The 27,702-nt window shown below is 35.0% G+C and overlaps 2 protein-coding genes and 2 pseudogenes across 2 annotated transcripts; 1 reads left to right on the top strand and 3 right to left on the bottom strand.

The window, feature by feature from the left end:
- Positions 1–3,108: 3,108 nt before the first annotated feature.
- On the bottom strand, positions 3,109–7,095 carry LOC149021114 (putative receptor-like protein kinase At3g47110 pseudogene; annotated as a pseudogene).
- Positions 7,096–10,001: 2,906 nt separating this feature from the next.
- On the bottom strand, positions 10,002–10,631 carry LOC149021115 (polygalacturonase-1 non-catalytic subunit beta pseudogene; annotated as a pseudogene).
- Positions 10,632–15,456: 4,825 nt separating this feature from the next.
- Positions 15,457–16,906, bottom strand: LOC149021116 (bidirectional sugar transporter SWEET3b-like). The gene is made up of 6 exons (XM_089147427.1): positions 16,867–16,906; positions 16,731–16,767; positions 16,415–16,637; positions 16,129–16,290; positions 15,784–15,903; positions 15,457–15,573 (listed from the first exon to the last, which is right to left on the bottom strand). The coding sequence occupies exons 1-6, from the start codon at positions 16,904–16,906 to the stop codon at positions 15,457–15,459; spliced, it is 699 nt and encodes a 232-aa protein (XP_089003553.1).
- Positions 16,907–21,715: 4,809 nt separating this feature from the next.
- Positions 21,716–27,262, top strand: LOC149021117 (uncharacterized). Its single transcript, XM_089149368.1, has 3 exons — positions 21,716–21,863; positions 23,996–24,274; positions 26,187–27,262. Exons 1-2 carry the CDS (start codon positions 21,788–21,790, stop codon positions 24,232–24,234), a joined length of 315 nt encoding a protein of 104 aa, XP_089005494.1. The 5' UTR covers positions 21,716–21,787; the 3' UTR covers positions 24,235–24,274; positions 26,187–27,262.
- The last annotated feature ends 440 nt before the right edge of the window (positions 27,263–27,702 follow it).

Below are 27,702 nucleotides of genomic sequence, written 5' to 3' on the forward strand. Positions count from 1 at the left end.
GAGAAAGGGAAGCTTCATATACAAGTTCAACACAAAAGAAGCAAGATGAGCAAGTGGGAAAAGGTTCTCTTAAACCTAAGGTGTATATTTGTTCAACCAAATTCTAATTTTTAGTAATGAATCTAATTGATTGTGTGATATGGTGGAGAGTATTCTATGTTTGAAAAATCTTTGTAAACAAGTTGTCATGCAAGACATGAAATCCTTCCTCAAAAGAGAGGACTAAACTCAAAGAAAGGAAAAAGAAGCAGCACTAAAGGAGCAATGTCTCTGGAACCGTAAAAGTTTCTTTCTTGCCAGGTAAGTTTGACATGGAAAATCTACAAAGATCAAACAAGGTGACATTGATGTTCTAGTATGAAAATGATGTTGAGATTGGAAAAAAAAAAAAAAAAATTGACAGGGCATATATGTTTATTGATGTCCAAACAGCAAATAACAAAGCCAATAAAATTGGATAGAAAAGTGGAGAACTGTCTGTCAAAAGTTTTTTCAGAAACAATAATATTCAACTGTTCTTCAAAAGATATACAAAATATGACTTTATAGTGCCAATAAACCCTAAAACGAAAATTACAAAATTACAAAAATACCACTAAAAACAGTAAAATATATTCAAAACAATCCCGACAGACAAAAATCCAACGCTCACCACTGCAAAGTCGTGAGTCCTTTTCATGGGCTCGGTTTGGATCAACTTGACAAATTTCAGCCCATTCCGATTCCGGGACCACGAGATACCTCATATGCCACCCCATATGTATCATTTATCACCATTTTCATATAAGAAGGGTGTAAGTGCTATTATCTAATTATAAAAGGGTGTCATTTAATTTGACCAATTATAAGAGAAGGTAACTGTACTCTTATTATTATTACATTACTTTCTTACAATTTCAACTCAGCTATCAGCCATGACCGTCCAATCCTTGGACAGTTCTAGGTTCTTATGCTAGCTTCTCCACTGGCTTGGTAAGCTAAGGTGTTAATGAAAAAAAAAAAAAAAAAAAAAAAAAACAAGTGACATGATATAACCTATCATATGTTTATAGCATATTAGCTGAATTTGGAATCACTTTTGGAATATTCACACCAGAATGCCTGATTATGGAAGGAAAACTTTGGTAGGAAAGGAAAATTAAAAACTTAATCATAGTGAGATGTATTAAGCAAATATTAAGAATTTTAATGAGGAGATGCAATTATTGATGTTGGACACTATGGTGAAACTTTAGATATGATGATATTGGGCAAGTCAGAATATACCATTATTTATCCTTCAAACATAGAAGTAGGTGCATGTAACTCAACCAAGAGAACTAAAAGATAACTAAATCTTTAAAATCCCGTTCTCGTTTATCCAATGGGAGACCTCAATTTGGCTGGGGCCCAAAACCTAGTAGTTTAAAAGCACAATGATTTGGATTCCTAGATGATGTGTAATAGTGACATGCCATGATTGTATGATTTATTTTCTTTTGAGAATGTACATCAACTCCATATACTTATAATTTTGTTAGAATATGATGGCAACAAATTTGAAATAATGCATTACACCCAAAAAAAAAAAAAAAAAAATCTGAAATTGGAATGGCATGCTATGACATATGGTTGAAGTTTGGAGAAGTTTTCCTAAATGAGTTTTATAATGTGAATTGTAACATTCTCAGTACTCCATATGCATACCTGATGCCCTAATTTATTGGTGACAAAATCAATGAGGCCCTAAGCATAAGTCGCACAAGTGCTTTGTTCGCCATGATTAGGACCTTGTTCACATATCTTGAGGGTGCCTTGGAGATACTTATCCATGTTTAATTTATCAGGCACACCCCCAAAAGCTTTTTAAATTCTTCAATTTGAGCAAAAGAAAATGGGTTTTTGATGCCAAGATTATGGCAAATATGATCTATATGACATTGGATCCCTTGGATTAGGAATAGCTATTAAATTTCCTTCTTTAACCGTGGACTCACAGAAATGCGCCAATTGCCATTTGCTGACAACTGATAGGGGAGTTTCATTCGGAAATTCTTCATACTTTAGTTTTTCACCATTCCACTAGGTTATTGGTGGCATGGTTGTGTCATTGTCTAGTTTGGGCATTTCATTTGGGAAGTCTTCGTATTTTTAATTTGTCACCATTCCATTGGGCTATTGGTGGCAGTGTAATCTCATTCTTTGTCTTCTCCAATACATTTGTAGAACAAGCAGCATTAGCTTGCTTAAAAAAAGAACTAAGGTGGGGATCAAAATTAATTTCTTTCAACAAATTTCACAAATAGTGTTGTTTGGTTGAGGCCTAATGGAGAACTCTTTTCAACTAACAAATTTGGACGATCCAGAAGACCAATATGCTCTTTTCAATATTGTAAAAAGGCATTTTCAGCTTGAAAAGTGAAAACCCTAGAATGAAGGGGGTGGGTGATGAATAAAGTAATATCAAAATTAAAATTATTGTATTGAAGTAAAATTCTAAAAGAAAATCATCATTTTCCTTCCTCTAACATATGCTATCATCAAAAGTCCAAGCAACAATATAGCATGTGTCATGGTGGAAGGAACTGATATATCACTATCTGCAGTTGGTAACCTAATGAAAGGAAGTCCTTGTCTGATTGCTAGTTGAATCGATAAATGGGTTGTGGGAATTACAAATAAGAAATAATAAAATGAGATAGAGAAAAGTTTAGTCAATAATAAAAAGGACCCAAACCTTCCAATTTTGAAAAGATATATATTAATTTATAAAAATCTTTTGAATTCCTACTTTACCAAAAATTGGGATGTTAAAAATTTCCAGAATAGAACATATCAATAAAAAAAGTTCAGATTCTAACTTTCTGTAAACTTTGAAAAATTATTTACAATATTTTCAAGATCATGTGATATCACATTTCTTGTTTTTGCATTTTTTACAAACATAAAATATAGAGAATCAAAAACTCTCCTCTGCACACACAATTGCAACTCTACAAATACATAGGCTTTCAAAACAAAAGGCACACAAAACCCCCACTTAATGCACAAAATTTAAGTGGGAGAACTAAAAAAAGGTAACACTAGCAAATTTACAAGGATACTATTTTTTTGGGACACTGAAGAGAATTAATGTACAAGTACTTCACTATGTAATGGAAGGGGTTCATCTACTAATTGAGCTAGCCTTGAAGAAGTTGCTTGTTTCTCGACACTAAGATATTTGTCCTTGATCAACTCAATTTTCCTTGTGACCTCCCACATATGCAGTCTTTCACTTGGCGACTCTGAAGAGCACACTATTCCAATACGTATCATCGAGGTCAAGCAATCATATATTTTACTTCTGTCAGTAGATATTTCCTCTTCTGTGTTATCTACTTCTTCTGTAGGCAAGAGTACTGGGTCAATGATATTTATGAAATTGTTTGTCAAAGCCTTCTTACAGAAGGTGTGAAGGGTTATACCATCTTCAAATGTTTCATCGGTGGGCTTTCTTTTTGTAAACATCTCCAATAAAAGAATCCCATAACTATATACATCTCCACTTGTTGACACTTCAGCACGTAGACCATACTCTGCCATAATAAATATTTTGCGTTATTCTATGGATGATGATAATCCATGTTTCATGTCAAAATTAAGAAAAAAAAACGTCAAAGCAATTTCAGAATTTAGTTAGGCACACAGCATTATAGGTGAATTGATCTTCTATATTATATATCCTTTCTACTTGTTTTCCCTTAGTCTTATTTTTAGACTCTACTTTTTTACTAAATAAAATAGAGTTTTCAAAAATGGTCTTTTTCATATAAAATGATAAGATTGACCGGGTAACAACAGATGCACCCAATGCATTCATAAGGTGTGTTACATGGGTGGGTGAGTGTGCATATGAAATCTATATTTTATATATAAAACTCTATATATATATATTTATATATATATATATTATATATATATATATATATATATATATATATATATATATATATATATATATATATATAAAAGATTCACCGGGGAACAACAGATGCACCCAATGCATTCATAAGGTGTGTTACATGGGTGTGTGTGCGTGTGCATATTTGCATAAAAAATTATAATACCGGGAACAACAGATGCACCCAATGCATTCATAAGGTGTGTTACATGGGTGTATGTGCGTGTGCATATTTGCATAAAAAATTATAATATTATATATATATATATATATATATATATATATAAAGATTATATGACTAGAAATGCTAATGGAGAACATATGCAACAGATCCCTTATTTATATATATATAAAAGAGTATATGAGTAGAAATGCTAAATACCTGGAGCAACATATCCAACAGATCCCTTTATCTCAGTGGTTTCAGATTGATTTCCAGAATTTGAAAGCAATTTTGCGAGACCAAAATCACTCACATGAGCAATCATGTCATTGTCAAGAAGAACATTGCTTGGCTTCAAATCGCAATGAACTACTACTGTTTGGCATTGATGATGAAGATAAAACAATGCATTAGCCACATCAAGTGCAACATTCAATCTCTGTTTGAGGCTCAGATTCCTTGGTAATTGAATTTTGGTGTCATCTTCCTTTGGATGGATCCAATCTTCTAGGCTTCCATTTGGCATGAACTCAAATACAAGGGCTTTGAATTCATTACCATCAAAATCTATGCTTGAGCAAGCACTTATAACCTTAATAAGATTTTTATGCCGGATGTTTCTCAATACTTTGCATTCAGCCATAAAACTCTTGGAAGCATCTTGCTCTCGATTTTCGAGTACCTTCACTGCAACAACTGTTGATATATTTTGTTCGAGAATTCCCTTATAAACTGTCCCATACCCTCCATACCCTATCATATTGATTGAAGAGAATCCATCAGTAGCTTTGTATAGCCCCTCATAAGAAACTTTGAAGTACCATGAATACTGTGTTAACGAAGTACTGGAATTCGCGATCTTCACAGATTTTCTTCTCCAGGATATGATAAGAAACATGATCAACAATAAAGAGAGAACTACTCCAACTACTGTGACAGATAATGTGACCAGAAAAGGGATACTTGGTCCTGTGTTAGATGCACTAGCAGTGTTACATGGGGGCAACTTTAGTTCAGAGATGCCTCCACAGAGGTTGCTATTTCCAGTAATTGAAAGAGCAGTAGCATTTCTGAAGACCCCATTAAGGGGTACTGGGCCTTGAAAATTGTTGAAAGATAAGTTTAATTTTTGCAAGGAAGTAATTTGCCCTAGAAAACTGGGAATTGGACCTGAAAGACTGTTGTTTGACATATCTAGATCTTGAAGAGTCTTCAAGGAACTAAAACTTGAAGGAATGGTTCCCTGGAAGAAGTTCCCTTGCATATGAAGAAGTTCCAGGCTCATGCAGTCTGCAAGAGTGGGCGGAATCTCACCAGACAAGTTATTGTAAGAAAAATCCATTGCACCAACATTTTGCAGCTGTCCAATTTCAAATGGTATAGGACCCGATAAAGAGTTATGAGATAGATTAAAGGCAATTGAGATGGAAGGAAGGCCAATAATCTCCTTGGGTATGGTGCCATTAAGCTTATTGTGGCAGAGATACAAGATTTGCAAGCTTTGGCAATTTTCAAGACTCACCGGTATGTTTCCTTCAAGAGTGTTGTTATGCAAATCAAGTAGAAACAATTGAGTCAAGTTACCCATGGAAGCTGGAATTGTTCCTGATAAAATGTTCCCATTCAACAATAGTTTTTGCAACTTCTGGATATTGCCAATGGGATCTGGAATGCTACCAGTGAACAAGTTTTGCTCCATATCTAGGTAAATTAAGTTCTCAAAATTTCCAATTCCTGCAGGAATGCTGCCACTAATCTTGTTTTGACCAACTGATAGAAAAGTGAGCTGGGTTGAAAGATTGACTACTGAATGTGGAAGCATACCTCCAAAATTGTTTGCTGCAATTCCCACAAGCCCTAAGTTGCTGCAGTTGGTCAAGGATTCAAGGAACCCTAAATCATCAACACCATCACCACCAGTTCCAAGTTGGTTGTATGCAATGTGAAACCAATTCAGATTTTGCAGACGCCCAAAACCCGTCGGTACATTTCCCACGAAATTGTTCAATGGGATGTCGATCTCTTGAAGGGTCGATATATTAGATAATGAAACTGGAATGGCTCCACTAAATTGGTTATCTCCAAGATAAAGCTTCTGAAGATTAGGAAGAGCAAGGCCAATATCGTACCTTAGAGTACCATTTAACTTGTTAGAGCTCAAAGACAGAATTCTCAAAGACGAGAGATTGTAAAGAGAGGGAGGAATTGTACCAGAGAGACTGTTTACTGAGGCACGAAAAATTGTCAAGTTTGTCATTTTGCCTAGGAAATCTGGTATGGTACCACTTAGGCTATTTGATGATAGAGTCAGATAATTGAGAGAAGAAAGATTTCCAAGGGAAGGTGGGATTTCTCCAATAAAATTGTTGACAGACAAGGATAGTTCCATGAGTTTGGACAAAGAGCCTAGTTCAGCAGGAATTTCCCCACTTAAATTGTTATACTTAAGATGGAGGTATCTAAGGTTGGAAACTTTGGAAAGATTTAGAGGGATTTGGCCAGAGAAGTCATTATTGTTCAAATAGATGCCTTGGAGTTTGGATAAATGGGTGATTTCATGTGGGATTTCACCACAGAAGCTGTTGTTTTTCAGGTCAAGAGAATGAAGGAAGGAGAGGTTACCTATACTGGAAGGTAAGGTTCCTTGTAACTTCTTTCCTGAAAGACCCAACGCCACAACCCTTTGTTGTCTAGGGCCACATGTCACCCCTGCCCACTGGCAGAAATGAACAGATTCATTCCATGCGCTCAAGAATCCGAGAGGATCGCTGGTAATTTGATTCTTGAAATCTAGCAATGCCTGGAGATCTGTTTGGTTTCCAGAGGTGGCTGTTGCTATGGCAGATCCAGCTGATGACCCATATAAGTTGAGGCACAAAAGCAGGAGGAATTTTCTAAAACTCATAATGGAAAGCTCCATTGAGATGGAAGAGGAAGGAAACTCAGGTGATCTGGGTAAATCTGGAGATGGTGGTATCAACATTTCTGCATTCAAAATAGCTGTTCTCATATCTGGTTACTTCATCTTGAATACAATCCTTGATTTTTTTCCTCTTATTCTCTACAGTCATGAAATGAACCTTTGCTTACGTGAGAAAACACAGGCATAAAACATCCCCATTTCTATTGCTTTGCACTTGGTGGTTTGTTTAATTTATTTTAGTCTTTGAACTTGATGGCTAAGTGGTGAAGAACTTGCCTGTTGGAAAATGGGTTCTGATAATTTGCTCCCTTAAGGGGGAGAAGAATATTATCAAGTTTGGTTTAAACTAGACCAGCTACATATATGGCACATATGCTATCCATCTTGCTTTGAGCTCAGCCATTGCACAACTATTTTGCAACAGGTCGCTGGTCTCCCTTCTACTGAAAAATTAACTATATATCAAATCTGGTCATACAAAATCCTTTCTTCATTCTACCTAAGTCTGCAGGTGTTCAACGGTCTTTGGGTGATGTTATCATCAATAAAACTGTAGTTGATTGGTTTATAATTTTGAAAAGAATCTCTCCATTTATTTATTTTTTTGGATAAGACCTCGAATCATTATCATCTGCAGTGGCAAAACAAGCAGTCATCCATCGGCTTGGATTGGGGTTTAGCTCAAATTTTCAAATCTTAGCCATCTACAGTTTGAGATGATGGTTAAGACACGTAGGAGATATACAAGTAGTGCTGATGCATGGATAACTGCTTGTTTTGCAACTGCAGATGATGCATGTCAATCTTAAAACTTTTCTTCTCATTTTTTTCTTTCTCTTCTTTGGGTTAAGAAAACCTCTCTATTTTGAACTTTGGGATTTTAGATTTTGTTCTTACAAACACATCTCCACTAAAACATATACCTTATAATATGAGATAAAAAGTTCAAATCTTCTTGGATAAGGGACGAAACCCTACCATATATTTAAATTATATATAAAAAGTTACTTTTAGGATGTGGTAGAGCTGCACAAAAATGGTAATGCATGAACCTCAAATCCAAAAAGAAAACACCCCCACCCTTCACATTTATATAAATGTTAACAATGCATGCACAGAAGATGTAAATGATCTTTACTAACTTATAGTGCCCCTACCTAGAAAAATAAAACAAAAGTTGCAATGAAATATATCAAAGACCAATTTGTTTGGTATCCAATGGTTATATCTACAATTCAATCTTCCACATACTAGGAGTAAGTGTAACACATTTTTTTGTATGTCGATTTAAAAAAACCTCCAAGATATTTGGTATGAAATTTTAGGACCTTTTGATAACCCACAAAAAATGGTGTTTCTTACTTCTAGAACAAAAAACCATTTTGTTTTGCATTATTTAAGTGAAATAGTTTTAGAAGGGCATTGATGGAATTTGACACTCTAAACATAACAACGAAAAATTTTCATAAATTTTATTACAATTTCTAAATGTGTTTCAAGAAATGCATTTTATCAAACGGCTATGGAGTATGATTTCTACTTCCAGAAGCAAGTTTTATCAAATGCCTAAAAAAGTATTTTTACTTTCAGAAACACTCAAAAACTGTTTTTAATGTTTATTGAATTAGAGACACTTGGTGAATAATAATACTTATGATATAATTTTTTCCCATTTCAACCCATCTATATGGAAAACGAACTTAGGTTCTCTCAAGTAGTTTTCTGCAATGTTAGAAATATTAACTATAATCATTTGAAGTGACAATAGTAATTAATGATATATAGACCTCAAGGCATGGTGCATGAATTTTGAAAGCATGATAGGTTAACAAATTTGAAGGAAAAAAAATATGACAATAGTAATTAATAATGATATATAGACCTTAAGGCATGGTGCATGAATTTTGAAAGCATGATAGGCTAACAAAATTTGGGAAAAAAAAGAAATATAAAAGGCAAACGCACACAACCTTTGGATACATGTGAGGAGCCTTACATTTTAGATGCTCAGGTCCATCCCATCATCCATGGCTGTGCCTTTTCTATATAAAAATTAGTTTTTTTAACATACAAATTAAAAAAATAATGATAATGGAATCAGATTATCTTGATTTGTGCATGATCCATGTAACGGAGTTCAATTTTCCCAAAAAAAATTAAAGCAAATTGTACTAGCACTCTAAAATAGAGGCCTTAAAGCACTCACACCTCATTTTATGTTTAAAAAGCGCAGAGACCCAAAAGTTGGATTTTAATTGAATATGTTTGACATGAAAAATCCACAAAGATCAAACAAGGTGATGTTGATGTTCTAGTATATATAAAAGTATCACTGTTGAGATTGAAAAATATCTATACTGTGTACATAATGTTTATCATCTTTTTCATATAAGAGGGGTGTAATTGCGATTATCCAACTAAATATTATTTGACGAATTATAGGGGAAGGTAACTGAACCTTCTTCTTCTTCTTATTATTTCAACTCAGCTATCAGCCATGACCATTCAATCCTTGGACAGTTTTAGGTTCTTGTGCAAGCTCCTCCACCGCTTGGTAAGGTAAGGTGTCTGTTTTTTTGGTCAGATGAAAGGTAAGGTGTTACTCAATGAGTAAAAACACACAAATGACATGATATAACCGATCATATGTTTGGCTTATTTGCTGATTTTGAAATCAATTTTGAAATATTCATACCAGAATGCCTGACTATGGAAGGAAAACTTTGGTAGGAAAGGGAAAACTTAATCATAGTGAGATGTATTCAGAAAATATTAGAATTTTGATGAGGAGATGCAATTGTTCATGTTGGACACTATGGTGAAACTTTAGATATGATGGAGATGCAATTGTTCATGTTGGACACTATGGTGAAACTTTAGATATGATATCAAGCAAGTCAGAAAATATCATTATTTATCCTTCAAATATCAGAAGTAGGAACATGTAACTCAACCAAGAGAACTAAAAGATAATCAAATCTTTAAAATGCTGCTCAACCTAAATTTGGTGTCCAAACAATGCCATTCTTGTTTATCCAATGGCAGACTTCAATTTGACCGGGGCCAAAACCTAGCAGTTTAAAAGCAAGATGATTTGGATTCCAATATGATGTGTCATAGTGGCATGCCATGATTGCATGATTTATTTTCTTTTGAGAATGGATAGTAACTGCATATACTTTTACTTTTGGTAGAATATGACAGTAATAAATCTGAAACAAGAATGGCATGCTATGACATATGGTTGGAGGTTTGGAGAAGTTTCCGTAGAGGAGTTTTACAACTCCAATTGTAACATTCTCATAAGATCCTTTGACATTCTCAGTACTCCATATGCACACCTGATGCCCTAATTTCTTGACAACAAAATCAATGAGGTCCTCAGCAGAAGTCACACAGATACTTTCTTTGCCATGATTTGGACCTAGTTCACATATCTTGAGGGTGTCTTGAAGATACTTATCCATGTCTGATTCATTAGCCACACCAAAAAGCTTTTTCAATTCTTCAATCTGAGTAAAGGAAAATGGGATTTTTGATGCCAAAGATTGTGGCATGAATGATCTATATGACATTGGATCCCTTAGATCAGGAACAAGTATGGAACTTCCTTCTTTAACCATGGACTCTCGAAAATATGCCAACCCCCCTTGGCTGGCAACTGATAGGGGTGTTTCATTTGGAAAGTCCATACTTCAGTTTGGCAGCATTCCATTGGGCTATTGGTGGCATGATTTTGTCATTCTCCAATTGGGGCATTTCATTTGGGAAGTCTTCATATTTCAATTTGGCAGCATTCCATTGGGCTATTGGTGGTAGTGCAAGGTCATTCTTTGTCTTCTGCAATGCATTTGTAGAACAATTAAGCAACATTAGCTTGCTTACAAAAAGAACTAAGGTGGGGATAGAAATCATTTTCTTCTATGAGTTTCACAAATATTTTTGTCTAATTGAGGCTTAATGGAGAAGTCTTTGCAGCTAACCAATGTGGAGGATGTGGAAGGCCAATATGCTCTTCCCAATATTGTAAGAAGGCATTTGTTGCTTCAAATCCCTAGAATGTAATGGGGCAAAAAATAGTCAAAAAAAGAGGGATAAAATAACATCAAGATAAAAATAACCATAGTGAAATAAAATTCTAATAGAAAATCATGATTTTCCTTACATTGAAGAATACAATCATCAGAAGTCCAAGCAACAATATAGCATGTGTCATGGTGGAACTGAAATACAAAACAAAATGAATTGAAACTGTGATCTTCGAGGAATGGGTTTGGGGTGTTCGAATTTATAGTCACGGGAAATTTTGTAGTCTCAAAGAAAAGAAAAATAGGAGTAGATTTTGTATTTCCCTAAAAAGTAATGAATTATTCAAATTTCCTGTTTCTCCCATCGATTTTTCATTGTTATGTTGGTTTACCATAAATTACTATTACTCCATGGCATTAGCAAGTGTCCACTTTTTTGTTTTTGCTAAAAGGTCATTTGTATAATTAAAGGTAATTTTGTTTTTTTTTAGTCATACAATAATACATAGGCAGAGAGGAACCTCATACACTCAATCCCGCAACAAGTTACTCCAAATACACCTAATCTCACGGAAACATCAAGATTTAAACTTGTGTTCATTCATTATTTAAAACAATATGAGGATGCCCAGAAGCATCCCAATCTAATTCACTCTTAATCATGGCTGACCAAGGTGAATTAATATAAAAACTTCTAGTCTTGCTGCTGAATCAACCAAAAAATCGGCTGTAGTGTTTGTCTCTTTGTAGCAATAAGAAATTTACTAAGTCATCATGTGGCAAGGTAGCACTCTTTTTTTGTTCAAATGACGTATATGGAAAAAAGGGGTTTGGGGGGGGGGGGGGGGGGGAAGTAACTAATATATGTGGCGGTGAAGCCCGTTTCCCCTTCAACCTTACAAACCGGGTAGAATGGCCTATTTCCAGTTAGTGGTTGTTAGAGCTTTGCTTAGCTACTTTTCAGATTTCTGAATAAAGTACTAATTACCAAAAAAAAAAAAAAAACCCGTTTCCCCTTTAAATTAGTTATAAAATCAATTTAATTCTAATTTACCAAAACTTTGGGATGTTAGAAATTTCCAACATAGAACACATCAATAAAAAAGTCAATGTGCTAAATATAGGTAGAAGGCATATATTTTTCGTGAGGATCCTAAGCCATATGTTTTAGGCCAGAAAAAAAATCTTTCATGAGGTTGGCTCTCGAAAACTGATGCGTGAGAATGACTGATATCGATTATAGAAGGAAACTTGAAAGGAATAGAAACTTTGAAATTTAATAGCAAGAGTTGCTAAGAAAAATCGAAGCATGAAAAAAAAGACAATTGTTATTCGAGGAAATGGTCGCAATATACAAATTGTGAAATATCTAATTGAGAGCAAGACAAATCAGTATCCTTCGTTAAAATATCTTTTAAGCTCTAAAGGGCAGCTTTAGGCCACACCAGCTTTGGAAAATTTAATTGGTAAAGTAAAAGTTTTGGTTGTATGGATATATAGAAAATGGTCTAAGGTTGGCACATAAAAGTTTAGTTTGGTTGAAGCATGTCACTTAATATTCTTTAGTGCCTCAAAGTTGCCTTCATCCTGCGATCCTTTGAATCCATCAATTTTTCCTTGAAATTTTTCTTGTAGTTTTCCCAGTGGAACATTTTTTAACATCAAAATCACCGTAGCAATGAAAGCTGCAAGTGAAGCAGTCCCAAACTCTTATACAAGGTCAATAATGCTAAAATAACCTGAATAGGAACCCTCCATATATCATGTAAGACCAACTGAAAAAGCTAGTCCTCTCAACATCAACACTCATCAAATTCATTGTAAACATTAGGTGCGAACAAGCAGAAAACCCTTGTAGGAAAACAATTATAGAAGATTGTGGAAATGATATCCAAATATCCATTTCATTCTTTGATTCATCAAAACCATCCATTTCTCAAATCTTCTTTTCTTTACTTTTAGATGTTCTTGAACCTGTTGAAGCACAAAGACAGTACAAACAGGGTTGATACCATTTGAAAATATATACGATTTAGTATGTGTTCAATTGAGAACATCAATAAATATTAAATGCATTCAAAGGCAATGGACTTTCCTATCATAAGAACACCAAACGATGCATGCATTGCAACATACTTAACTCAGAGATACAGAGGTGAACCTTGACGAAGAAGCTAAAAACTATTTCCTGTCGTTTCTGGATGGTGAAAGTACTTGTCTTCTTCAATGAAGCAACAATTTTTTTCCTGAAGCGTAAGTCGTGCAACATGGGAAGGGTTTAAATGAGTTATTGGTTGGCAGAGGAAGCTAGACGAGTTCACCTTATTCGTCTCTCCTGATTCCCTGAGAAATAGGAAAGTGTCGAGTCCGTAGTTCTTCTCATCTTCTCACCATTCCTTTCAAACTCAAAATTTCCAGAAATATCGGAAATTGACTTGGACAAGTAGAATAACATCTCATACGGGCAATAACTATTTTAAGGAATAAAAATATTTACACGTCGAAATATTAAAAGATGTCCTAAGAACAATAAATTTCAAAACACCCTAGGAATTCATACTTAGAAATGCAAACGTTAGTCATGCACAGGGCTTGGCTTTCTTGTTGGAAAAAGATATTGAAGCAAACAATCACATTGCATTAAGAATATAGTGTGTTTCGGCACAAATATTTAAATTGTCCGAGAGAATTAGTGATTTTTCAGTAAACTTGAAAAATTATTTACAATATTCTTCAGATCATGTAATTTCATATTGTCTGAGTTTGTATTTTCCCGACAGTGAAAAAATATAAGAACCTAAGAGCTCTCCTCCCCAAACAAGTACAACTCGACCATTTAAATGTAATGTTGCACAAAAGACTAACCCAATTACAAATACGTAGCCTTTCAAAATAAAAGGCACACCAAACCCTAGCTTAATGCACAAAATTTTGGTGAGAGTGTTAGGAAAAAAAAAAAAAAAATAGCAAATTTATGAGGAAATTATCTTTTGGGACATTCAAGAAGATCAATTTACAACGACTTCACTATGTAAAGGAAAGGGTTCATCTTGTAATTGAGCTAGATATGGTAAAGTTGCTTGTTTCTCGACACCAAGATACTTGTCCTTGATCAACTCAATTTCCCTTGTGATCTCATTCATGTGCATTCTTTGTTGGCAACTTTGAAGAACATACTACTCCAATGCATATCATTGAAGTTAAACCATCAGATATTTTACTTCTTTCGGTAGATATATCCTCTCCTTTTATTTTCTCTACTTCTTCCACAGGTAAGAGTAATGGGTCAATTATTTTTATGGCATCATTTGTCAAGGCCTCCTTACGGAAGGCATGAAGGTTTATACCATCTTCAAATGTTTCATTAGTGGACTTCCTTTTTGTGAACATTTCCAATAAGAGAATTCCATAGATATACACTTCCACTTATTGACACTTCAGCATTTAGGCCATACCCTGTGATAAAAAAATATTTTGTATCATTCTAGAAATGATAATGCATGTTTCATGTCTTAAACTTTTTTTTTTTTGGAGTAAAAATAATTCATGTTTAAATCAAAGAAAGAAGTAGTCAAAGCAACTTTATTATTTAGTTAAATACCGTAGCATTATGTGTGACTTGATCTTTTGTTATATACATATACTTTACTTATTTATCTTTTCATGTTTCTGTTTGTGCTTCGATGTGTGAAGGTGGGTTGGGTCTTTGTCATTTGTGAGATGTCAATTTTGCTTGTCTCTGTAGATTGGCCTGGCAAATAAAGCATAGTAACTCTTTCTTTTCAAGATTTTTGAGAGGAAAGTTACTTGATGATAAGGGTAATTTGCAGAATTCTAGGCCTTGCACTTCGATTCTTTTTGGGCTAAAAAAGGTTTGGCATTTTGTTGCTGCTCATGAGAGATGGACAGTGGGTGATGTAAATTTTTTTTTTGGAAGGATCGCTGGTTAGGAGACTTTACTATTGCTGCTTAGTTGGAGGTTCCTCTTATTTTGGCGGACAAGTTGAACCTTAAAGTGGCGGACTGCTTTCTTGATCGGCAGTGGACTGATTTGCAAGAGAAGCCTTTATTTATTGGATGCTTCTAAGCATTAGATCTCATAGCAAACTTTCATAAAGAAGAAAATACAAAGAACTGAAGTGCGCAAAATACAACAGCAGTGCGACTGTTAATTATTTCATACATAACAAAAGCTCCACCACCTCTCAGCTTCAACTGGACTGATTCTCCTTCTTAATTTCAACTGTCGAAATCATAAAACATGATATTTTAATTTCCACCAAAAAAAATTAACATTGATTTTCAAGATGTGTTGTAGAACTAAAATCTATTCTTTGAATGCATATCAAATACATTATGGATGTACTTGCATATAGTTGTGATATTTTTATTTTTTTATTTTTATTAAAACACAATTTTCTCACCGTTTCTCTAAATCAATTTCGCTGATCGGTTCTCGGTGAGTTTTTCCTTTTCGATAAATGCAATATAGCACAAGTTGGAAGAGAGCTAAAGGTACACCCAATAGATTGGGCACCTGCAAAAGAAAAGATCATTGCCTGAGAAAATTTCAATGTGAAAGAAACATAAAATCTGATGCTTAAGCTTTTATTTTTTATATATACATATATATATATATATATATATATATATATATATATATATATATATATATATATATATATATATATATATATATATATATATATATATATATATATATATATATACAGAGAGAGAAGATTACCGCAATGAAAGTATCATGACCCAGTACTCCATAAGGTCCCCAAAGTGAACTATTGATGAGTGAAAATAAGGACAAGTAGAATGGCATGAATTCCACACTTTTTGTCTCGAACACTTGCTTCTGCAATCATGAACAGATACAAAGAAGGTTCAAACTTTTCTCAAGATTCTTAAAAATTAATTTTTTTTTAATTTTTTATTAATTGAGTTTGAGGATCAGATCTTATAGATTAGGACATTCTCTCTTCATCCACAACTTTAATACAAAGCTTGTCATTTTGGAATTAGCACAACATGAGATATATTAAGAAAATGTACGAAGAAAATAGTGAGATAAAACGCTAACCATAACTATCAATGGGGAGCTATACATCCCTACATTGACCACAAGTCCGATACTCCCAACAAAAAGCTTCCGATGGTGGTGATCATGTAATATGAATGCAGAGACGGATATGGTGATCGAGATCATTATGACCAGACCAGCCATCATTAGAACAACACTTCGCTGCATTGTCAAAAATTTTATTGTTAATGTTTTATGAATACATCTGATTAAGAGTTGATTAAGTATATAGCTACATAGCCGTAACTAATCAAAGGGAGATTAGTCTTGAGTAGCAGAAGCTTGCCTTTCCTTTTGGGGAAGCAAACCAATAATAAATGAGAACAAAGGATGACTCAAGGAGTACCCCCACAGCACAGATGGAGGCAACAGTTATATTTTCCCATTTGTTGCTAACGACGGGCAAAGCATACCAAAGGAACGACACAGCAGTCATTAGAGTAACAACATAAGGAACACAAGAAAATCCTTCAGTGGTTTGCTTTCTTATCACCCTTCTAAAAGTTACCCTGTCAAGAAGAAGAAATTTTAAAGTTTATATCAAATTAGTCAAAACCATGCAGCGAGATTGACTACGGGATAGTGCAGCTGGGTTTAATTACATGGGAGCTGTATAAAGAAGCACAGAAGCAACATTTCCTGCAAGACATAACATACAAATTTCATGTATCAAGAAGATGGCCATGCACGAGCTAAGAAATAAACACCAACACATAGCTACATGCTAATATATTGCACCTGCAACTCCAAGTGCCAAACGTAGTTTATCTTCTTCCATGCTTAAAACTCTGAATATGAATGACTTCAAGAGCTAGAAATGCTAAAGAGTTAGGAAAGAACTGAACCCAATGCTTGTTTTCCAGATCTGTTAATGGCATCTATATATAGCTAGTGTTTGCATGGAACCCTTGAAGGGGTATATGGGTTTGATTATGAGAGACAGCAGGTTTTCAAACTGAAATCACACGAGAAGCACCAAGAGAGAGAAAATCCATTTTTGACGCTTTGCTTACGTGGAGATGTCGATGAACTTCCACTAACTTCAAAATAAAATCGTGTCTTTGCGCTGGAAGTCCGGAAGTGACGGTGAGATTCTTACATTAACATCATTTGGTACTTAAATCAAACAACTTGTGTCCTCTGTGAAGTCAAATATGTTGGCGGCAGGCTGATAGTAAGGCTTTTGACGAGATTGTTTGTTTGTTTTTGCCTTTTTTCTAACCTAGTACGTAGCTCAAGTGAAAACTGAAAAATGACTTGAAGGATTTTAAAACAGCGTAAATCTTGCATGTATCTGAGGTAATATAGCATCTGGTTATTCAGTTATGAATAAGAAGCCATCAAGCGAAAGATCTTTTCGATCAGGTAAAGTTCCACCAATTTGAACTGAGACAATGAGAGACCATGTCAAATCAATAAGACCTTCAAGAGCTTAGCTGCCAATGAGATGATCCTCTGTTAACTGGGCAATATTTGAGGGAGCGAGAGATATTTTATGTACATCTATGTTAGCCTACTTTTTCTTAGTTTGAAAAAGAGTTTGTCATTAGTCTACGGTGTCAATTTGCAGTTTGAACCGTTAAAATCGAACAATACTACCCTCTTATAGTCCAAACCGGCTCAAACCGAATCTTAATGGATTGTGTTTGGGCTGAGGGTGGTAGAGTTTGCATCTGCCCGAACCCAAACTGCATTCCATTATAATCCATTTTACAATGCATTTTATAGTTTTACATTAAATATTATTTAAATCCAAAGGTATTTTTTTTGCATATCAAACTAAAAACCAACCTAAAAAAAGAGACAGATTTCATAGAAGGGAAAAGAAATCCACATTTTCACAAAACAATAACCAATTTCAAGACAATTAATCATAGTACAAGTTGGAATTTAAAAGGGTTTTTGATTTGAAGAATTGTTTCAAGAGGACTATCCGGTGGAGCCTGATAAATGAGGTGAGTGTGATTTCTACAATGTGGAATGACTTTTCATCTTTTAATAGAAATTGATCAATAACAATTTGCTTTCCATAGAATTTTGGCTCTTGTTGTAGGATACTCAACTATTTATTTTTGTGTTTTTTCTTACATACCATAAATTGTTAGCTCAAACTGTTAGTCAACCCAGTGTAGACCATTAGCCCAAATCGTTAGTTAGTCCAAACTCAAACCGCACCAACCGAAACCAACCGAAACCGTTATTTTGCTAACGGACTGTGTTTGGGCTGGGTGTTTTGAGATCGAAACCATTAAGCCCAACCCAAAATCGCCCCAAACAGCACCGTTGACATCCTTACAATAGTCTATGGTAAAAACAACCTATCTATATCCTTAAAAGGAAATTGTTTTATGAAATAGAGATTGTGAGATTGTTTAGTAGCCTAGAAAATACACTTGTTTATTCTTTTGTAAGAAAATTATAAAAAATGATTTATACCCGAAGAAATAAACATGAAAGAATTACCTTAGTTGGGTTGGTAAGTATAAAACTATAGAAAATGATATATAGTACATCAAATTGCACATCATATAATAGTATCTATGTTTGACCATCTTGTCTATAAAACTAGAAATTTTTTTTTGAAAGATCACCCACAGAAATGAAAAGATTTTGAATGATCAAAGTCAGAAACAATCAAAAGACCCATGTGAGTCGTGAGGCACAACTTTGGATCGTCAAATTTCTTGAATGCAACAGTGCATGCATATGTAGGTGGTTCTTTTACTCTTTTAACTTAGGGTTTTGACATAGAAAACCATTTGCAATACTATTTTGTCTGTGACTGCTAAAGTCCACAATCTTGAATTGAAAAGAGTAGGACATATAGACGTTTTTCGATGTACGAGGTTTGGTTGTGGTTGATCTTTGTAACCTACGTCCATGGGAATGTGATTTACTTCATTTTGACTATAGTACAAGTTACATATTTACAGTTACAAGAATCCTTATTCAACATTAATTTAGACTTCTTACTCCAGAGTTTGATTTATATAAGTTATCTATTTGTCTTTGGTATGAAATATGTCTTCTGTGTGTTTGAGTACAACACTGAATTTAATCCCTTATGGATAAGATGTAATTTGCTAGAGTCTGATCTTGAAGCCTTGCACGCATGGAAGAGCAGTGGCGGCTTGAACAACTCTAGATTCAACTAGAGTTGCTTGTGGTCTTCCTATTTTGTTCTAAGAGTGCAAAAAACCATTATTATCCTTAACAACAATTGTTCATCTATCTCTGTTGCCACCACCATTACAACAATTCTTTCTGTTTAACTCTGAACATGGCTGGCCACTCCTTAGACTTCTCTCCCTCCATGAGCAAGCTGTATATGGAATTTGAGTGTACACATTAATGTACAATGAGAAAGGAAGCTGCATATGCAAGTTCAACACAAAAGAAGCAAAATGAGCAAAGTGGGAAAAGGTTCTTAAACCTAAGGTGTATTTTTTGTTCTGTTATTTCTATTGTTAGTAACAAACCTAATTGATTGTGTGATATGGTGGAGAGAATTCAATTTGTTTGAAAAATGTTTGTAAACAAGTTGTCACGCATGACATGAAATCATTCCTTTTTCTGGACTAAACACAAATAAAAGAAGAAGAAAAAAAAACAACACCAAAAGAGCGCAGTTTCTGTAACCGTAGAAGTTTCTTTCTTGCCAGATAGGTTTGACATGGAAAATCCACAAAGATCAAACATTAAACAACGTGATGCATGAAAGTGTCATTGTTGAAATTGAAAAAAAGTGTCTGCCTAGGAATGAGTTTGGGGTATTTGAATTTATAGTAAAGAAACATTTTGTAGTCTCATAAAAAATAAAAAGGGAGAGAAGCTTTTGTATTTCCCTAAAGAGCAATGAATTATTTAATTTTCTGATTTTCCCCTAAAAAGTGAAAACCATTTTCTAGTATATAAACTGTTGTATACTTTACCCTATTTCAACATTTCTCCAATTAACTATACCATGTACAGAGTAGAGTACTAATCTTGATGTGGTAGGATAGTATTTTTTTATTTTATTATTTTTTTTGTTGAAGAAGTCTGGTCCTTATACTTCTTACTTATGAGGTGTTGGTCTTTGTCAATTTTGTTAATCTATTGAAGTATATTATTGTAATTTGATTTGTAACATCTTCAATATAAGGATAAACTAGTTTTTTCTTAATTTCTAATCACATGAAACAAATGCCATCAGCCAACTGCTTAGGATATAACATAATAACAAAAAAGTTCAGGTTCTAACTTTCAGTAAACTTGAAAAATTATTTACAATATTTTCCAGATCATGTGATATATCTCACACTGATTGCTTTTGAACTTTTTACAAAAATAAAATATAGAGAATCTAAAAACTCTCCTCCCCACACAATTACAACTCTACAAATACATAGGCTTTCAAAATAAAAGGCACACAAAACCCAAGCTTAATGCAAAAAAATTTAAGTGGGAGAGCTGAAAAAAAAGGTAAAACTAGCAACTTTACAAGGATACGGTTTTTTGAGACATACAAGTTGCTTGTTTCTCGACACTTGGTATTTGTCCTTGATCAACTCAATTTCCATTGTGACCTCACCCATATGCTTCTTTCAGTTGACAACTCTAACAAGCATACTACTCCAATACATATCACCGAGGTCAAGCAATCGTATATTTTACTCTTCTCAATAGATACTTCCACCTTCTATTTTATCTACTTCTTCGTAAGTAGGATTATTGCGTCAATTCTGAACGCTTTCCACATAAGGAGATCAGAATTTGAATCCTCTTGGGGCCAGGGAGCGAAGCTTTTTTTTTATATTAATTATATAAAAGCTCCCCTGAGGATGTAGTTGTGGTACGTGCAAACTTGCCCTAATGAATTTTAGACAAAGTTAAAAAGTTGGATTAGCAATTTTAAAAAGCATAGGAAATAAAGTAGTAATAAAAATGAGTACAAGGGGAAAATAATAATTATCCCTAATAAATAATATCATAGACCTTAAGGCTTGGTGCATGAATTTTGAAAGCATGATAGGTTTAACAAAATTTGGGGAGTAGGGAACAATTGAACCTTTACCAGAAAAGGTGAGTAAGCGTTAACGTCGTTGGGTTGAGCAATTTAGCTTGGAGTGGGCCAACCTTATAAAACCCAAGCTCAAGCCCAAACCTAAGCCCAAGCCCAGGATCATACATAAGTCAGTCCAATAAGAATTATCTGGGCTATATAGGTTGGGCTTAAGCTTCCCAAGATGGGCCGGCCCAGAAGGCTCTAGTGGGCTTACCAACTACAGTAAAGAGACACTGAGAATTTAATGGGCCTATGAGAATTTATTATGAATAGAAATAGAAAAACAAATCGATATCAGTTACGCCCAATTTTAAATTTCAAAATCTCATCCCTACCATAAAGAGAAGAAAATTTGAAATCTCATACAATCAACCCTAAATAATTACTAAATGATCTCTCTCTGAACCTTTCCTTGGAGAAAACACAAAAGATTCAAATTGCACGCGGAAGCTGTCAATGTAGAATAATCTCAGCCCACCATAAGTCGACGTTACCAAACATTACAGGTTAAATAAATTTAAAATAAACAAAATATAAAAGCTTTAACGGTAAACGACGGGGAAAAGGACGACGACACAAGAGGAAAGCGAATTTTGTAGGGGGAGAGCAGAGATGACCGAAATCCGTACCTGGAGCTCGTTTCGTTTCTTTGTTTTGCTCTCTTCATTTTCCCTGCAATTAATTTCAGGTTTGTTTCTGTATTCGCTCAATTGGAAGAAATTATTAAGCATCAGTTAACCAGGATCTAAGAAAACGTGTTGGTAGTTTTGATCTATTTCTTCCTTTGCAAGATCTCTGTTGTTTACCTTGTGATATTACCTGAGAGCCTTCCTGAGAATTTTTGTTACTTGAAAGGAGAAGATTGGTTTATAATTGAATTAGATTTTGTACTTTATACTTCCATGGCGTTTGAAAGGGTTCACGGATCTGGAGATTTACAAATTTTGATATTTATGCTCTCGGGGTGAGATGAACAGGGGTTTTTTAGTATATATTTTTTATTTTATAATAAAATTGAAAATTCAAGGTTTTGGTAATTTAACGTTGCGCAAATGAGGGCTTACAGGATTTGATTTCCTGATTTTTTTGGTTTTAGGTTTGTGTTCTGTGATTTTGTAATCTCGATACACGGGTTATTGATCTTTGCTGTTGCTGCGATTTTTCAATCTTTCTCCTTCCCCGGCAGGTCCTGGGTTCCCCCTTGTTAGCCCATCGGAGCAACATACTTCTGGAGACTGCTGTGACTTTAATTTTTGGTCTTCAAGATTTGCTTTAATCAAATATAAAAGATGTTGGTCTTGGGGCAAGGAATTGCCTGAATTTTTTAAAGAAGAGTACTAGCTACTATGGATTCTATCTTTAGTGTCTAAGTGTGGGTTTATTGCTAAACACATTCCCCATGCTATAAGCTGTAGCATTGCAATTCTGGTGACTGATCATAATGCCTATTCTTTTAGTTTTAAGTGTTTTCCAGTGGTTGATATGATGTTGGGGTATGAACGGTAGCCTGGTTGCTGAATCACCTTCCTCTTATGTAATACTATCCAGAGGAAACTGCATTTTCCTCTCATTAGAAAAGCATAAACACACTAGATGTAAATGAGTTGTCTTTAAAAAGGTAGTGGCACTTGATATTCTTAAAATATTGGAAGACATTTCGACTATTTGAAACATTGGTTAAAATGCAGATGTGTTTAAGGTATGTGTATGCTTCAATATACCACGGGCCACTGCTAATTGGGTAATGCTATTTGTCTCATCATCTGGCTTTTGATCCTTTTGCTTTAAATATAAAGCATTACTTACCTTCCTGCCTTGGTAATTTAAAACAAGGGAAATCACTTACCCCAAGGTCCCTTTGGCCAAGCTCATCTGGTTCCAGGATTGCATCTCCAGAAAATCTTCACTGCCTTGAGAACTCTGACCCACTGTCTCCCCACCCAATCCCCCCCTGGGCTCCTTGTCCTGTTTCCCATTTGGCACTGCCACAAACATCCCCGTGTCTTGGAGTTTGAGTGTGCCTGGATCATCTTTAGTTTTGATGGTTCCACTATTATCGACTCCATCGGCAAGTTTGTCTTCAGTGTCTGCCTCCCACTGTTGGTTAGAGCATAACCTTCGTAAGTGTTCCCCAAATCTCACTCCATTGACACGATTTGGAAGTCCCAAAAAAAAAAAAAAAAATAGACCCTTTTACATTCCCCAAGGAATAGACATATTTTTGTTTCCTAGGGGTTAGATCCTTCTATTTTGTCTCAGCCGTGCAGTTCCTAGCTGCACTTAATATATTAATTATTGATCCAAAAAGAGAAACTTTGGCAGCTGTTTAGTGGATGGAGGTAAAACATTCAGTAATAGTATGATATGTATCTATGAAGATCCAATATGAGCCATATTGCCATTACTTGTTTATTTCCTTGCTAGTATGATGATTTTCCACTTTGTGGGTTTCGTCCTGATTGTGTATCTTTTTCTTTTTAGTTGTCATGAATAGGTGAGTTTCAGTTTTACAATATCTATTTGAAGAAGTTAAGTTCAAAACATGGTGTTATTCCATTATGTAATATGCTCTCTTTTGAAAACTGAATTCCAGTTCCTACTAACAGTAGTGCTGCATTTCATGAGTTACTAGATAGATTTTATCAGAGAAAGATTCTCAGTTCAACTTTTGACTGTGTTTATATGCTTCTGATTTGGATCTTTGTCATGTAGTGTAAAGTGTAAAGTGTAAACTCAATTATTATGCATGCCTCTGAGTTTCTTAGTTTTAGTCTATTCGCTCTGGAGGTTGTCTGATGCAATATCTCTATCTTGATTCAGGCTTGGCTGATGATCCTGCAAATTCAAACAATGGTGTGAAATCTGAAGCCGATGCTTCATCTAGTAAAAGCAAAGGGTTCATACTTGTCATATGCCTTCTGGTTGTGGCTGTTGTTGGTCTTTCGGTATTCTTGTTTAAGCTATGGCAAAAGAAGAAAAGAGAAGAACAGCATGCACGCCTTTTGAGGTTATTTGAGGAGGATGATGAGCTTGAGCTTGAGCTTGGCCTTCGAGATTGAAAGACGTTTTTCTTCATACTATGGCTATAACTTAGTTGAGGCAAGTTCCCTAATAGGCATCTGAACCAAATTGTCTATAAATTTAGCTGTTTCATCTTTTTAGTTCCCATCATTCTATATGAAGTCCATATCAGATTTTAAGTTGATTTTTGCAGACAGCTTTAGGGTTCCCTGATATCATTCAAAATTAATGGCAATTCTGTTAGTAGTTGTTGATTCTTGTTTAATCTTCTATGTATTTTTGTTTTCTAATGGTACTTAGTCTAAAATTGTGAGGGCAAGTGGCCAGTTTTAATTTTTAGGGTATATGACATTTCTGTCCCCTATTATGTGGTTTAATGCCAACCTTCCCCTCTTAAATTTGAAAATGACAGAAACTTTGCCCTATGTATCAAACATGACAGTTGTACCCATTTCATGAAAAATTAACACTTCAATTGATGACATACCTCCCCAAAATGCTGTTCCCCCACCACATAGAGATGGATGGGGATGTACTTTCTTAACTCATCACTAACCTTATAGAAATGGGTGAAGAAATATTCACTATCTCAGGTCTATGTATAGATTTATTGGTCAGCACAGGCCTTGCTGGCAATTTATGCAATTTAAAATTCGTGTTGCGGCAAATTTGTTGCTCTGCATTCATTGTTTTGTTTGATTGGATGAGTTGAGGCCCTTGATGGACTTCAGGTCACAGAAGGTAGATTCTGGCAAAACCTTTACTTTCTGCTATTATCGTCTTTTTTTTTTTTTTTTAATATTTCATTAAAGTTGTAGGTCAGTTTTACCTACCTTGTGGTGCCCTGTTTTCCCTTCTTATTTCAGTTAGCTTTGATCACAATAACTCATTTAATCAGTTATTTAGTTCTGAATATGGTAGTTTCTCTTCTGTTATCAACTAACCATTCCCTCTTATAGCTGTTTCCAAATTTTAGTCCTTCATCCACAGCTGGAGAGGTGAATGCTCTTGTCTGTTTTTCTATTTTTGTCCTGTTTTCTCATAGTCCATATATTTTCCTTTTCTAACATATGACAAATTGAATCAGTATTTCTAACTAATATTTCAAACATTTCAAGGGTTGGGAAAATATGATCTGTGAGGTGGAATAATTTTTCCAGTTAGAATTCATTGAGTTCTTCCCATCCCCAGTCCTCACCCCTCATGAATAATCTGTAGTTTCTACTGCTTTCTGTTGGAATGTTGGTAGCTAGATAAGAACTAGGGTGAGGCTTCCCCACATCCCCAGTGTAGGGAGGCATTTGCATGCCCAACCAGCAAGAGAATAGACATCAGGCTCACGTATTCTGATCAGGAGAGAGAATAATAAATAAGCCCTTGCAAGGGAAGTTCCAATTTGGCCCTGGGGAATTTTTTTCCCATTGCTTTTTTCTGTTTAATGAACTGTTCCATTCACCATGCAAAGGCCCCATTCACTTCAACTTGTAAGGCTGTAATAACACAGTGCCACACAACTGTTTTGAAGTATAGTGGGGTTGAATCATGAGGGTGGGCCTTGGTGCAATGGTAAGGCTGCTTAGAGATTTGAGCCCATCTAACATTATGACCTTCCTACATGCCATAGTGGTTGGACCCTCATGCACTTGTCGTCTTTTTTTATATTTTTATATTTTTATATTTTTATATTTTTCAATTTTAGGCCTCACTTTTCACATCCTTAGTGGAGTTGAAACATGAGAATACCCCCCCCCCCCCCCCCACTTTCTTTCTAGGAGGCCGCCTTTCTTGAACTGCAGTCCAGGATGTTGTCCCGGATGGAGGAATGGTTTTTAAAATATTGGCCTGGCCATTTGAGACTGAGGCAATTCTCCCTGAGAAGAGTTTCTGGAGCTCTTCTATAGAGATTTTTCAAGTTACTTTCCCTGAATTCCCCGAACAAATGCCAATATCATGTTGGTGACAGTTGGGACAATTCTTTGTTGTTTTACAGGTTATCGGCCATTCAACATTGGGATGCATCTTCCTTCGATGATTGGGATTCGATATTGGGATTCTTCGGAGGGGTTTCTATGATAAGTGGCAACTCGGATGCTTCTCGTTTCAACTTTGTAGTTATTGTAACAATATGTTCCAGAACAAGAAGATTTTCCTGGGAAGAAAATCCATCTGATTTTGTTGAATATAGAGGTCATGATGTATAGCACGTTTGCTCAATGTTTCTATAAATTTCATTTTGCATTTAAACCATTATTTGATTGATAATTTCTGATTCTGATTGTGGTCTCAACACTGTTTTCTTTTGTTATTTTCTAATGAGACTGAAATAACTAAAAGGCCAGAAACAGTGCCTCTGCAATAACTAACGGTAAGGTTGCATACATTAGTAACCTCTTCTTTTGCGTATGAAATAACAAACAGGCATAAGGATCCACATAGGTCGTGCTTTCAGGTAGAGAACACTCTCCTCTGAATTTTATTGGAATATCTATAGGGCCATACTGCTAATATGATTTTTTTTCTAGAACTCCTGAAGTAAGAGTTGGAACCATTTAACTAGAGGTGTTTAGTGTTCTTCACTGTTTTCAGTTTAGTATTCTTTACTGTTTTCACTGAAAGTTCGCAATTGTGGGGGAAGGTTGAAAAGGTTGCACTAGTTTTTGAATTGGGTTGGTATAGCTTAGCCTGTTCATCTAATATGGGTAGGGATCACTTGACCCTTTCTTGTCTGTCCATGTTTTCTTTCAATTGGAAGAACTGCAATTCTTTCCTGAAAGTTGATCGTTTATTATGCCATTTCAACCTCATAAATGGCTTCAGTTGCAACAGTACAGAGATGGGAAGACAGGGATTCTTCCTTTTACACCGAACTTAACTGTGTTCAGAAATGAAGTCTGGCCTACTAAGCCTGCAGATGAGAGTCATACAAGAGAAATGATCCGAATCAGATTTGAGTACTCCAAAAGGTCCAACATGAAGACCTTAATCCTTCTGAAAAATTACTCTTATGATTACTAGGTTTCCATCAGCTTTAAATGCACTGAGTGATGACTGGTACACTTTTGGAATCTAGGGATAGACAAAAAGCTGGAAAGGTGAAGGAAAAAAAGAAAAAAAGAAAAAAAAGAGAGCTGTACGTGTTGCTTTAGAAGAAAAAAATGATGAAAATATCTCTCTGAATGCTAGCACAACTTGTCAAATTTGGAGCTCATAATAATTGATTGCTTATATTTTCAATTTAATTCAAGCGTGTGTAGTAGATATATGCAAGTGTATGCAGCTGTGAATTGCTCCAATAAATTAGAAATAGATGCAGATTATAAACTAATTATAATCCGATATGCGTTCTTGGTGGAGAAACCCAGAATCCAAATGAGGTCAATTCAGTATACTAGTACAACTGCCAGCTTAATAATGGTTGGCTAGCTCCTTTGCTCAGTCAACACGTCTATATCTGGAAGCCCTGGATACAAGAGAAGATAGTCATTAAGACACTGAAAATGAAACGG

Source organism: Hakea prostrata, chromosome 3, assembly GCF_041222555.1.
Source record: "Hakea prostrata isolate BN-2017 chromosome 3, UWA_Hpros_2, whole genome shotgun sequence".
Classification (NCBI taxonomy): Eukaryota; Viridiplantae; Streptophyta; class Magnoliopsida; order Proteales; family Proteaceae; genus Hakea; species Hakea prostrata.

Bases quoted from the DNA above. Each gene is read 5' to 3' on its own strand.
- LOC149021117 (XM_089149368.1), top strand. From the start codon at position 21,788: ATGACCGAAATCCGTACCTGGAGCTCGTTTCGTTTCTTTGTTTTGCTC. The intron at 21,864-23,995 runs GTTTGTTTCTGT...ATCTTGATTCAG, and splicing joins TTCCCTGCAATTAATTTCAG to GCTTGGCTGATGATCCTGCA.
- LOC149021116 (XM_089147427.1), bottom strand. From the start codon at position 16,906: ATGGAAGAAGATAAACTACGTTTGGCACTTGGAGTTGCAG. The intron at 16,638-16,730 runs GTAATTAAACCC...TCTTCTTGACAG, and splicing joins CTTCTTTATACAGCTCCCAT to GGTAACTTTTAGAAGGGTGA. The intron at 15,574-15,783 runs GTAATCTTCTCT...TTTCTTTTGCAG, and splicing joins GTCATGATACTTTCATTGCG to GTGCCCAATCTATTGGGTGT.